Raw genomic sequence first — 13,443 nt, forward strand, 5'->3', positions numbered from 1 at the left:
GATAAGCAGAAATGCAGGAAGCAGTGGAGAACGCGCGGAGCTTCCGTATAGGCTACATGTCCTGTATATACACATCGTAAAAACGACTCCTTTCTACTTCGTCCTGATCTGCTTCAACTTCTTCGGCTGATGCACAAACTGATTCGCATACGCCTTGGGTATTATCCGCCTCTCGTTCGGCTCCTGCACAAAGTACTCGTAGCCCTGCTTGTTCGCGAACATGATCGCGTCATCCCTGCTCTTGAAGTTGAGATGGGTGCCCTGCATGAAGTCTGCGCTGGATTGCCAGCCCATGAGTGGGTTCTCCCAGCGGTGGCCTTTCGACATAACATCCCAGTCCATGCGCCAGTGTTGGTGATGCCAGTCCCCGGATTGCGTGGCGGGTTTGGCGGGGCGGTAGATGCTGTGGTGGGTTAGGACATATGTATGTCAGGGAAGACGGATATGACCTACCGAACAGTACGGGCCTGGAGCTCCACCGGCGCACCTGAAAGCACCGCTGCGGGTGTGGTCTCTCCCGGCTCACTGCCATCCATTACTCTCGCAGGGATCGGGGAGAAGTTGCTGTACTGCTTAGCCATTGTCTATCCCGTTCCTCGGAACCCGACTTACGACGTCCTGTAGTCCACCGCCACATTGTAGTCTGGGTTGTCTCTTATCATCGACGCGCTCGGTGTTTGGACCGCTTGGCTGCTCGGAGCTCTCGCTATAATGCCGGTCATTGGGATAGGTGGCTCGGGGACATCGGCGGCGGCGCCGGTCTGGTGACGGCACAATGCTGGAACTCGTCGTGAGAGTGTTGGCCGAGCCGCTGTCCGCATCGTGTGAGCCGCAACTTTGTGTAGCGACGCCATAGTTGGTGGTGGTGTGGATTGCGAAGTGTGGTTGTTCGTGGAGTGGTGATGTTGGAGATCGGGCGGGATCAGCCGAAGTGAAGCTCTCTCCCTTCGCTTCTTCGCCGATACCACACCCCATTGCCTTGCCCTTACGACCGCTCTCAACACCACAATACTCGACAAACAGCCATGGTCTCCTCATTAGTGCCACCGAAGGTATGTGCTGGCTTCATACCAATTTGATGCGAACAGCGACACTGACAGACTCCGCCTAGGTCGCCTCGCCCAACGTACGTCCTCCTCACGAGTCTTTCCACCCCAAATAGCCTGTCATGTCGCAAATCAAGAATACAAGAGGCTGCAATATCCCCGGCGCGGAGTTGAAGGGCTTTTGTGACAACCAGGTGGCTGACAATGGCTTGTGTAGGCCATCGGCGGTGCAGCGGATGCCGCTCGCATGCAGAGAGTCGTCTCCTTCTACGAGAAGCTACCAAGAGGACGAGCACCCGACCCGAAGCCGAGTGGACTTCTGCAGAGGTACCAGTTCAGGTACATGGGCAAGAATGCGTCTGCGATGCGTACGTCTGCCTGTATGGAGCCTGACAACCATGGACAGTACTGATATGCTTTGACACAGCGCTTGTTCATCTCATCGGCGGTGTGATGCTCCTTGGCTACGCCCAGAACTACTACTTCCATCTGCGTGAGTATTCGGTGAGGCCACGGCGAAAGCAGCAGAAGCTAACGTTTGACCAGGTCACCACAAGAATAACGCTCACTAAGAGGTGCAAGCTGTGTCGGGGATGGCGTTGACAAGACGGAGGAAAGACTATGTGTACATAAGACAAATACAACTTCCAGTTGCACCTTGACATCTCCAGTGAAACTCACCGGCGGGCCAACGTTGGCGCAGAGAACAGAGAGACGTCAGACCGCTTGCAACTTATCCCATACTGAACACTTCTTCGTCTGCATGTAGTTCACTGCCGTATTAGAGTAGATCTGCGTTTACATCCCGATGGAAGCTGTATTTCGCTGTAGACTCTAAAGTCACGTGCGTGATCTCTTTCCCGAACGGCAAGCGGAAGCGGAGCCGACAGACTGCGACGACACTTGACCTTGACAGCAGCGAACATCTCCTTTCGACATTCACACACCTCCCCATCAGCGCGAGAACCGCAATCTCCTCTTCTACCCTGAGCTGCTCACAGCCAGAGGATCTCTTTTCTACCGCCTTCCGCGAACGCGCCCACAAACAGCCCTTCGAGCTCGCACGCGAGCCTGACGTGGTCCGACTCATCGCCTTGAGACAAGCCACTCTGGCGGACGCAGACATCTGACATTAGGTACAGCCCTCCACTTCACCTCCATTCGAGTCATCGCACAGCGCAGCGTGCTTTGTCGCGTGACTTCGCCTTCATCGGCGAACGCGCGGCGGCACGATGCCCCCCTCTCCTACCGACCCAGTCACCTCTCCATCGCCAACTAGCTCTAACGAGATCATCACTGCGAAAACAGTCTCGGAAACTGTTATGGCAGAGCAGACAAGCCACCATGTGGTAAACAACATGTCGACGAGTGCTTCGGCACCAGTCGACGTCGCCGCGAACCAAACCAGTATCGCTTCCGCCGAGCAAGGCGCCACCAGTACATCGATTCCTCAGACGAATTCCGAGCTTCAGGCGACTCAGAGTATCTACGAGCATGCTGTGAAGAATAACGGGATGAACGCCGTCGACGCTGTAGCTGAACCAAGCGCTGGTGAGGTTACAGGTGCGGCAAACCCTATGAACACCGCAGTTCCAGCTTCAAGCACGTCACAAACTGCCCAAACCGATGGTTCCATTGATGTGAGCAGCGGCAACCGGCCGAATGGAGTGATAGACGGTTCGATCGACCAGGGAAGCGTGGCAGAAGGATCGGTGGATGCTAGTGTACACTCCGACACCGAAGGTAGCAGAGGTGACGCCACCGAGACGAAGAAAGACGAGGAGAACCATCACACTCGCACAAACTCTGTCAAGAAGCCGACTACATTCAGCAAGGTCTCCATATCCAAGAACTACCTCGCGAAATCAGCGGCTGCTCCCCAAACTGCGAAATCCGGCGACAAGCCCAGCCCAGCAGGGACTCCACCCACACTACAGACCGCCAGGCCTCGTTTGATCGCAAAGACTGGCGCTTCCGCACGCGATGGGCCAAAGACTCGCGTAGGCTCAGAAGCAGCAAGTGGACCTGATGCGAGCAAGGTCTGGAATAAGAACCGGCGTAAGTCTCCTCTCAATCTGAGTGAACGATGTCCGAATACTGATACCAACCCAGCTGTCCAACCTCCACCTCCAAAGCAGTTCACGGACGAAGAACTCAAGCAGCAATACGGTATTCATCTTGCGACGCGACTGCAGACCGAAGGCGACGGCAAAGACGCGAAGTGGGCAGACATTGACGACGATGAGGACGATTGGGCACCAGATGCAGTGGTCTGGATGGATGGCACAAAGTCAACGCTCACGCCACAGGAGGCTGCTACTCCGCAGCCCCAGCAAAAGCCTACCAGTCCGCAGCCGCCAAAGCCCGCGGAAGCTGTTCGTCCTACGCTCGCTGCAAAGAGGACCACCGAACTCGGCCCGGCGAAGACGATCTTGAAACCTGGAGCGAGTGCGGCGGCAGCCCAAGCGAAGCAGAATGGGGCAGCTTCTGCAACACCAGCGGACAAATCTTTGAAAGCACAGAGCCCTGCGCCTCCAATGAAGTCACCATGGGCACCTTTGCCGCCAATGGATAAGACGTCGCCCATCAATCCACCTGTTCAGCAACAACAGCCTCCGCAGCCCAGGCTCGCTACCCAGGACGCACGTGCTTACGGTCCGCCAGTGCCACAGCAGCCCGCTAGAGAGATCGCTGCAGACACGTTTGACAGGTCTTGGCGGGAGGGCGAAGGAGGTGCAAGGGAGCTGTTCAACTCAGTGAGCGGGCGTTACGAGCCAGTAGCGGAGGGCCGACGATCTTCCATCAAACCGGACTCTTCCATGCGAAAGCCATCACTCCTGCAGCGATCGTCGCAGTCCGTGACATCACCGGCCGAGCCTTCAGCAGCCTTCCAGACTCGGTCGTCGATCCAGGCCGATGGATCTTGGGCTGGTAGGCGTGGCTCTAGTGTTAGCCACTCGAGCATCCCTCCTGGAAGGCGTGTGTCGACCTCGAAAGGCTCAGACATGTCGCCAGCTCCAGAGCGACGCACAAGTACAGTCGTTGGACACGATATGCGCTCTTCGCCGCAGATGGCTCGCGCTGAGCCCGCCCAGCCGAACTTCCCACAGCAATCAGCATGGCAGCAGCAGATGCCCCCGCGACCAGAACCAGGCACCGAGGCAGAAGATCCGGTCAAGGTCCAGGAGCGGGTCATGCGAGAGAAGCGCGAACTGGCAAAGAAGCGCCGTGTGGAGGAAGAGAAGCGCGAGGAGGCGGAGAAGCAGGCAAGGCTCAAGGCAAGACTTGCGCAGCTCGAGGGTGCCGGCAAATCCAGGAGTGAGCGCGCAGCAGAAGCAGCTGCGGCTGTTCCCGCCGCCAAGCCCTCGCCGCCCCCAGCCACTGAATTGTCTGCTGAAGTCACTACACCGACTGCGAAAGCTGAAGACACTCGCGCACAGCCTTCACAGCCTGCTCAAGTGGCAGCGACCGTCGCACCAGAACTTGAAGCGCAAACTCTTCCAGCGGCGCCAGCGAAGCCTCAGCCAAAGCAGACCAGATCCGACGACAAGCTACCGTCGCCGCTTCCACCGAAGCCTCACTTCACGAACTTGCCAGACAGACCAAATTCATCTACGGAACAGCAGCGTCAGCAGTCGCGCAGTCACCTGTCCCCGAGAGCAAACAACCGAGCGCCGTTCCAAGGTCAGCCGTCGCCTTACGGCCAGCCGACTTCTTCATACTCCTCGCCAGGTGATCGCAAGCAACATCAATTCAACCGCTCACCGCTGCCGAATAACGATACGTTCTCTTCCTCGTGGCCTACGACTGGGCTGAATAGCAACGTGTGGGGCCATTCAGGTATCGGAAACGGCACCTTTGAGAGCTCGAGCTCATTTGCGCCGATGCAGCAGACCTCAGCGCTTCCACCGCCGCCTGGCATGTCACGCCCGTCACCCTCAAACAGGATCTCGCCGCAGTCACTGGCTCAAGGCTCGCAATCTCCGAACATGCAACAACAGACACTCCAAGAGCCGCACCGTGGCTTCGCGCCACCCGGCTTTGAGCCCCGCCCGGAGTCTTTCGCGAACCATGCACGAGTCAATGGCACGTCGCCGATTCCCGGACTCGCTCGTCCACCTCACCCGCCAGGCCCAATCGGGCCCCCGTCACGTGCGCAACCACAAGCTGCTGGACAGCGCGAGGACAAACTGAAGGCATGGAACGTGGCTGCGGAGAGTCTGCCAGAGCAGTATCGCAATGCTGCTGAAGCGGCTGGCAAACCAAAGCCGGCTGCCACCACCAGCGCACCGCGCGATGATACTATTAAGGAGACCTTCAAGAAAACCACGATTGGTTCCAGACTCGGTGGCCCTCGCCGATATGGAGAAACCGAGTTTACCGTTCACGATAGGCAGGGCTCAAGATCTGTGCAAACGCACAGCCCGGCGCCACCGCATGCGCAGACACAGCCAACAGGCCCAGCACCGATCGCTTCGCCCTCACAGCAAGACCCATGGGCCAAGGCCGGCGAAAGCAAGGTGCGGCTTCCGGATACCTCACTCAGCGCCGCGCAGGGTCCCACACCGAGTCAGCAGCCACCAATCGGCCGTCCGAGCACAGAGAAGGTTCAGCAGACAGCCGTGCAGCAACAGACAGACCACGCCGTCAGCGCCGTGCCCTTGATGCCAGTCGATACCGTCCCGTCGCCACCTCCGCCGGAGGAGTCTTCACACCCTGTGCATAGCGGCAACATCAGCCACCCACTCGTCAAGCTTCCACTAGGAAAACCAAAGGTGAAGCTGCCTCCAGCGCCAGCATCTGTGGTCGACCAACAACAGAGTGTGGTGATGCCTCAGCGTCCGATCTCCAACCTCGCCGTACCTGGTGGCTCCAGACCGCTCGTGATGCAAACTGAGTGGCAAGCGCGGTTCAACGGGCTATTCAACCGTACCACTGTCCACACCGAAACTCCACCCTCGCCGCCCAAGACCCCACCGAAGATGCAGAGCCCTGCTCTCGCCGTAGCCGCTTCTAGCAGAACGGTGATGGACGAGATGCCGGCTGCCACGGGGGCCATGGTGTCGCTGCCGCAGGCGAAGAAGCCGACGAGTCGTGAAGGCTTCACGATCGACGATAGTGCGGACGTGATCTCCAAGCCTGGCATCGAGCACATGTTCACGGAAGAACTGAGCTTCGGATCGAAGCCGAAGGTCAGCGTGCCACGCCACGCGACCTATAACGAGGCTCTTTATCATCAGACTGGGCCCTTCGTCATGGCGAATACCCGCAACGAGTTCTCTGTCGAAGCAAACTCTATCGTGCCGCTCGAGTTCAGGAGCGTTCACCGCAGGCATAGAGATGGCATCTTCATTAAGATCCCTGCTCTAAAAGTCGGCAACAAATTCGTCCGCGACTCCCGTAGCAGCCGCCCAGCGAACGCACAGAGCGACAACCGCAAGTCATCTGGCAAGTTCAACAACCCGAAGGCAAGGGATGGCGCTGCGGTTGCCAACACGAACCAAAACAACGGACGAGAGAACGAGAAGAACTCGAGTCCGGCCCCTACGACGAACTCGAACTCGGCGGAGGACACTCGCAAGAAGTCGTCGAACTGGGCAAAGCCCTCGAGGGGCGGCGGTCGCAGACCTCAGGTGCAGCAAGCAGTGGCTGTCAACAGCGGCTGGTAAAGCAAGTGGGAAATGACTAGGGACTGTCGAGCACATGAGGACGAGAGCGGTCTTGGACGCGGATGGGATGTTTCAAGTGTGATGTTATTGCGGCTTGCAAGGTGAAGCAGATTCACCACCCGCGGACGCAAAGATGTGTTCGGCATTGAGCAGATGTGAGATGGATGCGATTGCTCTATGGGATTATGCATAGCAGTGACGGCGTCAGTGTAGTCAGTACCATTCCAAATCAAACAGATATTCACAACCATTCTCCAGTCTCTCCTACATGCAGTGAGCGCGCATGAATAAACGCCAGACGTAACAACCTCAGCCGCCGTAATCTATTCCGAGACTTCCCGACCCGCATCACGTGTCGCTGTATCTCCAAGACACGGCCCGTTTTTGCAGACCCAAACCTTTCCTCTTCCATCTTCCCTTATCTCTGCCTTGACGACTTCTAATTGCCTCGTCGCGCTCCCACCTCGCTTCACCATTCTTGACCACTCAGGCCAAGCATCTCGGCGGACTGTGTAGTGCCTCGTGGCAGTGGGGTCGCGGTATACAAGGCGCGTGTTGCAAGGCCAATGGACTGACTTCCGTGGTTCCGGGGTGTCTGCTATCAGTCGAAGCTTTTGAGAGATCTGGAAAGGCAATCTTGGAGGATGTCCGGAGTATTGGGATGGTGGAGGGTTGGGGAACGGGAGTTACGTGGTCGGTGTTGGCGGAGAGGATATGTAGGTCGTGGTGCGCCTCGAAGGATGTGAGGTTGGTTTGAATGAATCTGTGTTGATCGCTCCATCTTCTGTCTCTTTGTTCATCTGGAAAGCGCATTAAGTCATGTCTTCTTCTGAGCCTCCGTCGTACAACCCTGCTGAGCCATGGGTAAGACACTATACTGTAACGCGCGACAGGAGAATGGTGACTGATAGTGCAACAGGGCGGCAACAGCGAGGGAGCCGCTGAGGACGTCAACGCCCAGTACTCGGGCTTCGAGTTCCATTATGTCTACCTCATCATCTGTGCCTTCATCGTCTGGCTGGTTTGTTCCCTCGCCGAGAACTGTACCTGTGTTGGAGGACTGTTGAGTCAGACGCTAACATGTCTTCCTTCTCCAGATCATCCCTGGCATCGGCCTTTTGTATGGAGGTCTCGCGCGCCGCAAGAGCAGTCTCAGTCTCCTCTTCCAAAGCTTCATGACAACCGCGGTTGTCACCTTCACATGGATGTTCTGGGGGTACTCGCTCGCCTATGCCCGCGATGCCAGCCCCTTCATCGGCACCCTGACCAACTTCGGCATGATGAAGGTACAAGCCGCACCGAGTCCTGGTTCTGCCTATATCCCAGAGATCGTCTTCTGCCTCTACCAGCTCATGTTCGCGGCCGTTACGGTGCAGATCTTGATCGGCGGCGCGTTTGAGCGTGGTCGGATCGTACCGTCGTTGGTGTTCGCGTTCCTGTGGACGACAATCGTGTACTGCCCAGTGGCATGCTGGACTTGGAACGCCAATGGATGGTTGTTTAACCTGCCGTCGCTTGACTATGCTGGAGGGGGACCTGTGCATATTGCCAGCGGCTGCTCTGCCTTGGCGTACGCGCTTGTTCTCGGAAAGAGGAAACACAGGGGCGACGAAGGTCATGGCAAGCCTCACAACACGACGCTGGTTTTCTTGGGAACGGTCCTCATCTGGTTCGGATGGTTCGGGTTCAACGGCGGTTCGACGCTCAACGCCACGGTAAGTCCCTCGACCATTGCTGTTGCGGATCAATGCTGACGACGAGCTAGGTCCGTGGTATGTATGCCGCCTTCAACACCAACACTGCCGCCTGCTGCGGAGCAATCGGCTGGGTCTTGGTCGACTTCATCCGCACCAAGGGTCGCTTTAGCGTTGTTGGCATGTGTGAGGGAGTGATTGCTGGGCTTGTCGGCATCACCCCTGCCGCGGGTTACGTTTCTTGCTGGTGAGTTCCTTAACTTTCCGATACCACATCAAAAAGTCGAGTTAACATTGCGTAGGCCGGCTGCGCTTATCGGCTTCCTCACCGCTGTCGTATGTGCCTTGCTTCAAAATCTCAACAAGTGGATCCGCATCGACGAAGGCCTCTACGTCTTCAAGCTTCACGGCATTGGCGGTATTGTCGGATCCTTCCTCACCGGTATTTTTGCCGACTCAGCCATCTCAGCACTCGATGGCTCTACCCTTGCACCAGGAGCCTGGAACGGCAACGGCGTCCAAGTTGCCAGACAGCTTGCCGACATTGCCGCCATCAGCGCCTACAGCTTCGTCGTCAGTTTTATCCTGCTGTTCGCCTTAAAGTATATTCCTGGCATGCATCTGCGTGTTAGCGAGGAGGCTGAGATGAAGGGGCTTGACATCGATCAGTTCTTTGATGAGCAGATTGGCGATTGGAGCTTCTTCCAGGACCTTGACAATGAGAGCCACCATATGCGTGGTATGACGCAGGATGGTATGCCTATGAGCAAGGTGCCTAGCTCAGACAGAAGTGGAAATGGTGAGACTAAGCAGTAATGGAATGAGTCAAACGGGAAGTGGGAGGAGATAGCAGATAACATTGGTACTTCAGCTCAACACAGTCAGCACGGAGACTCCGAACAGGTCCACCTACTTCCCATGGTATCGAGACCACGAGCCATCAATGGCCGCCGGCGTCTGCTTCGTTAGTCCTCGATCGGGCCACGTTGATGGCTAACAGCCTCTTCATCTCCGTCCTTCGAAGCTGAGCGTGTTGCCCTCGCCCCGGTGCGAAACGGGGAGCGCATTCAATCGCATGCTTTGCGCAAAGAAGCGCCTGTTTTGCAATGTGTTGATTCTCTGTACCACCAACAACGTGTCGCAGACGTGGCAGCACGGGTTGAGCTCGTCCCGGCTATGAGATTCCGCTGCCGTGGCGAAATACAACCACCGCGAGACGGCCGTAGTTCCGCCCGCATGCAAGTCGAATGCGAGCGGAAACAACCAATTTCGTGAGGGTCGGCGCCTGTCAGCTCGCTCGTGGGTCCCTGTGCCGTCGTTCAGCTGGCCGTCTTTCTTAAAGCGCGTTCGAATGTCATAGTCATCACAGCCATCCTTCTAAGCGTTCCACCTTCGGAGCACATGTACTGTCGGTTTCCCGCTGTGACCATTCGAAGACACGGAAGTTGAAGCAGCCGGGCTAATAGCGAGAGTGCAGTGGTGGGCGCCGGCATTTGATCTTCGGAACTGGACCCCACGCCACCAACGACGACTGTTCATAGACATCAAGACGACGTCCCTCGTACCACTTCGAACAACGAACACTTTCACTCTCTTCCTTCTAGGCGACCCATATAGAGCAGACCATTCTTGGGCAGATATTGGGGATCAACAAGACCATATTTGCGACTGGTCACAACCCATATCATCCACCAACTCCCCGCAGTGTACGGCAATATGGCGCAACTCGACACTCTCGATATAATCGTTCTGGTGGCATTGCTGCTCGGCACAGTCGCTTACTTTACGAAGGGGACATACTGGGCAGTACAGAAGGATCCCTACGCCACATCACTCGCCAATGGCAGCGCTTCAAAGGCGGGCAAGAGTAGGAACATCCTCGAGAAGATGCAGGAGACGGGGAAGAACTGTGTGGTCTTCTATGGCTCGCAGACAGGCACAGCTGAGGACTACGCATCGCGGATAGCGAAGGAAGGGTCTTCAAGATTCGGGCTCAAGACAATGACAGCGGACTTGGAGGAATATGACTACGAGAACCTCGACCAGTTTCCGGATGACTGCTTGGCTGTATTCGTCCTGGCTACCTACGGCGAGGGCGAGCCCACGGACAACGCTGTGGAATTTTACGAGTTCATCGGCGGCGAAGATGTGTCGTTCAGCGAGAAGGGCGGCGCGGATGGCGAGCCTCTGGGCAGCATGAAGTACGTCGCCTTCGGTCTCGGCAACAACACATACGAGCACTACAACTCCATGGTCCGGAATGTTACAAAGTACCTCGACCGCCTGGGAGCGAAGCGCATTGGAGAAGCTGGTGAGGGCGACGATGGCGCCGGTACCATGGAGGAGGACTTCCTAGCATGGAAAGAGCCAATGTGGACCGCTCTCGCAGATGCGATGAACTTGGAGGAGCGTGAAGCGATCTACGAGCCGGTTTTCGAGGTCACCGAGAAGCCTGAAATGAGTGCTGAAGACGACACTGTATACCTTGGCGAGCCGAACAAGAACCACCTCGAGGGAGCGTCCAAGGGACCGTACAACGCACACAACCCTTACATCGCACCTATAACTGAGTCGACAGAGATCTTCCAAGACAAAGAGCGGAACTGCTTGCACCTCGAAGTCGACATTTCGGAGTCTAATTTGTCCTACACTACTGGAGATCACATTGCCGTATGGCCGACCAACTCAGGCAGAGAGGTCGACAGATTTCTGAGGATCATCAACATGCAAGATAAGAAAGACACCGTCATCACTGTAAAGGGCTTGGACGCAACGGCGAAGGTACCATTCCCGTCGCCAACCACGTACGAGGCAGCTGTTCGGTACCACATGGAGATTGGCGCGCCTGTCTCCCGCCAGATGGTTGACTCACTTGCGCAATTCGCACCCAATGAAGACATCAAGAATGAAATGTCTAGGATCGGCAAGGACAAGGACCTCTTCGCTGAGAAAGTCTCCAGCAAACGCTTCAACATCGCGCAGTTCCTTGAGTCTTTTGGTCAGAAGTGGGACAAGATTCCATTCTCATTCTTCATCGAAGGCATCCACAAGCTCCAGCCTCGCTACTACTCCATCTCGTCATCCTCGCTCGCGCAAAAGAAGAAGATTGCCATCACCGCTGTCGTCACTTCGGAAGCAAGCGAGGGCTCTGACCACGTCGTCAAGGGCGTCACCACGAACTACCTGCTCGCTCTCAAAGAGAAGCAGCACGGCGCCGCGAACCCTGACCCTCATGGCCTGGAATACGCCTTGACCGGCCCCCGCAACAAGTACGACGGCATCCACGTCCCTGTCCATGTCCGACACTCGAACTTCAAGCTCCCCTCAGACCCTGCTAAGCCCATAATCATGGTCGGTCCTGGATCCGGCGTCGCGCCCTTCCGCGGCTTCGTCCAGGAACGCGCCGAGCAGAAGAAGAAGGGCGAGAATGTCGGCAAGACGATCCTGTTCTTCGGCTGTAGGAAGGAGAAGGAGGATTTCATTTATCGCGAGCAGTGGGAGGTAAGCATACCCCATCCCCATCTTCTCCATCCCACTGTTATACTAACGTACATCCACAGCAATGGGGCGAAGACCTCGGCGACTCCTTCGAGCTCATCACCGCCTTCTCCCGCGACGGCGTTAATAAAGTCTACGTGCAACACCGGCTCAAAGAGAAGGCCGAGGAAGTCAACAAGCTGCTCGAACAGAAGGCGTACTTTTACGTCTGCGGTGACGCGGCGAATATGGCGAGGGATGTTAGTGATGTGCTGTGTGGGATCATCTCGGAGAAGAGGGGGGTGAGCAAGCAGAAGGGGGAGGAGATTGTCAAGGGGATGCGGGCGGCGAATCAGTATCAGGAGGATGTTTGGTCGTAGATGGTCACGAGGATGAATTTGAAGTGGTTGTGAGGGTTGGAATGGACCTGGAAATGGGCTGGGCTGGGCGTTGTTCTGGTATACGAGGCGTTGCATTGGGTGGTGAGAGCGTGGTGTTTAGATCTTGGGGTAGATTTTGTGCTTTCTCTGGCTGCTGGCGTAGATTTGTCTATAGGTGAAAGACTTTTCTACATGATGCATCTGACGAGACAACTTCTGCGTGAGTAGATAAACCACGACAAAGCTCTTTCGGACACTCACGTACGTGACCTCAAACCCAAAGACGAGATGGAAGCGATCCGTGCACCTCTCGCTCGCTTACCCACCTCCGAGCATCTTCGAACATCGCACACTCAGCACCACTGCACCTACCCGCGCGCGCTCTGCGTTTGCAAGGCATACAGTACAAATGTACAGGAACCCGTCTGCTGTGCTTGACGCCTTTGCGCTCGGGGAAAGGGGACACGTCCTACGGTGCTAATGCACTTCTTGCTGCCGGCTGCTGGGTGCCGATGGGCCCCGGGTTCCGGGAACCGGGTTGCGGTGTTGCTGCGTTGTTTGACAGGTTTTCTTGATGTTCGGAAGGGGGCGAGGGGGTGATGGAGCCGAGAGGTCGATCTTTAAGATGGAGATGGGATGATGATGATGATGTGCAGCTCTCTTGGTGGGCATTCCGAGATCTCCACATCCAGCGTTTCTGGAGACGACAGAAGACAGACGTCTAGAAATTCTGCTGCAGGCTTCTGTTGCACAGCAGCGCCAGCGCGATTCCGTGGCTCCTTGCATGGTTCTTGCTCTTGGAGCTGACAACGCAGACAGCTGAGCTGACGAGAAGGAGAGCAGCAGATATGACGAGTTCGAGGCGAAGCACTGGTGCCAATGAAATGAGAAGCAGGTAGGTAGCAATGAGAGATCGTGCTCGACACGTCGGGAGAGCAAGATCTGAAGAAGCACGAGAGATGAGTGCCACTTACTGTATCCCACCTGCCGGGTTGAAGCCTGTAGATGGCGCAACCGGGACGCAGGTACAAGGCGGCTGCATTGAGCGACGAACGCCACTGCTTTCTGGTGATCGCTGCACGATCGAATGTGGAAAGCTGTCAAACGAGGATGCGGTGTTGAGAGCGTCACGATCTCCACAAGTGAGTGTCCGTCGCGCTTGCCTTTGTTGTGGACG

At 56.5% G+C, this 13,443-nt stretch overlaps 5 protein-coding genes across 5 annotated transcripts; 4 read left to right on the top strand and 1 right to left on the bottom strand.

Moving 5' to 3' along the window:
• Window positions 1–93: 93 nt before the first annotated feature.
• NdufS4 (ndufs4 NADH dehydrogenase Fe-S protein subunit) lies at window positions 94–854 on the bottom strand (the record flags this gene model as incomplete). The annotated part of the gene is made up of 3 exons (XM_064806446.1): window positions 94–403; window positions 454–564; window positions 613–854. The coding sequence occupies 3 exons, from the start codon at window positions 852–854 to the stop codon at window positions 94–96; spliced, it is 663 nt and encodes a 220-aa protein (XP_064655263.1).
• Window positions 855–1,025: 171 nt separating this feature from the next.
• On the top strand, window positions 1,026–1,618 carry ATP17 (ATP synthase f chain, mitochondrial precursor; the record flags this gene model as incomplete). The annotated part of the gene is made up of 5 exons (XM_064806447.1): window positions 1,026–1,052; window positions 1,112–1,126; window positions 1,264–1,414; window positions 1,474–1,539; window positions 1,593–1,618. 5 exons carry the CDS (start codon window positions 1,026–1,028, stop codon window positions 1,616–1,618), a joined length of 285 nt encoding a protein of 94 aa, XP_064655264.1.
• Window positions 1,619–2,404: 786 nt separating this feature from the next.
• On the top strand, window positions 2,405–6,715 carry LTR77_009219 (uncharacterized protein; the record flags this gene model as incomplete). Its single annotated transcript, XM_064806448.1, has 2 exons — window positions 2,405–3,104; window positions 3,159–6,715. The coding sequence occupies 2 exons, from the start codon at window positions 2,405–2,407 to the stop codon at window positions 6,713–6,715; spliced, it is 4,257 nt and encodes a 1,418-aa protein (XP_064655265.1).
• An 819-nt stretch (window positions 6,716–7,534) lies between these two features.
• On the top strand, window positions 7,535–9,225 carry LTR77_009220 (uncharacterized protein; the record flags this gene model as incomplete). The annotated part of the gene is made up of 5 exons (XM_064806449.1): window positions 7,535–7,579; window positions 7,635–7,736; window positions 7,813–8,430; window positions 8,481–8,656; window positions 8,712–9,225. The coding sequence occupies 5 exons, from the start codon at window positions 7,535–7,537 to the stop codon at window positions 9,223–9,225; spliced, it is 1,455 nt and encodes a 484-aa protein (XP_064655266.1).
• Window positions 9,226–10,125: 900 nt separating this feature from the next.
• Window positions 10,126–12,266, top strand: LTR77_009221 (uncharacterized protein; the record flags this gene model as incomplete). Its single annotated transcript, XM_064806450.1, has 2 exons — window positions 10,126–11,910; window positions 11,970–12,266. 2 exons carry the CDS (start codon window positions 10,126–10,128, stop codon window positions 12,264–12,266), a joined length of 2,082 nt encoding a protein of 693 aa, XP_064655267.1.
• Between the last annotated feature and the right edge of the window lie 1,177 nt (window positions 12,267–13,443).

This window comes from Saxophila tyrrhenica, assembly GCF_035928015.1.
Source record: "Saxophila tyrrhenica strain CCFEE 5935 chromosome Unknown scaffold_17, whole genome shotgun sequence".
Taxonomy (NCBI): domain Eukaryota; kingdom Fungi; phylum Ascomycota; class Dothideomycetes; order Mycosphaerellales; family Extremaceae; genus Saxophila; species Saxophila tyrrhenica.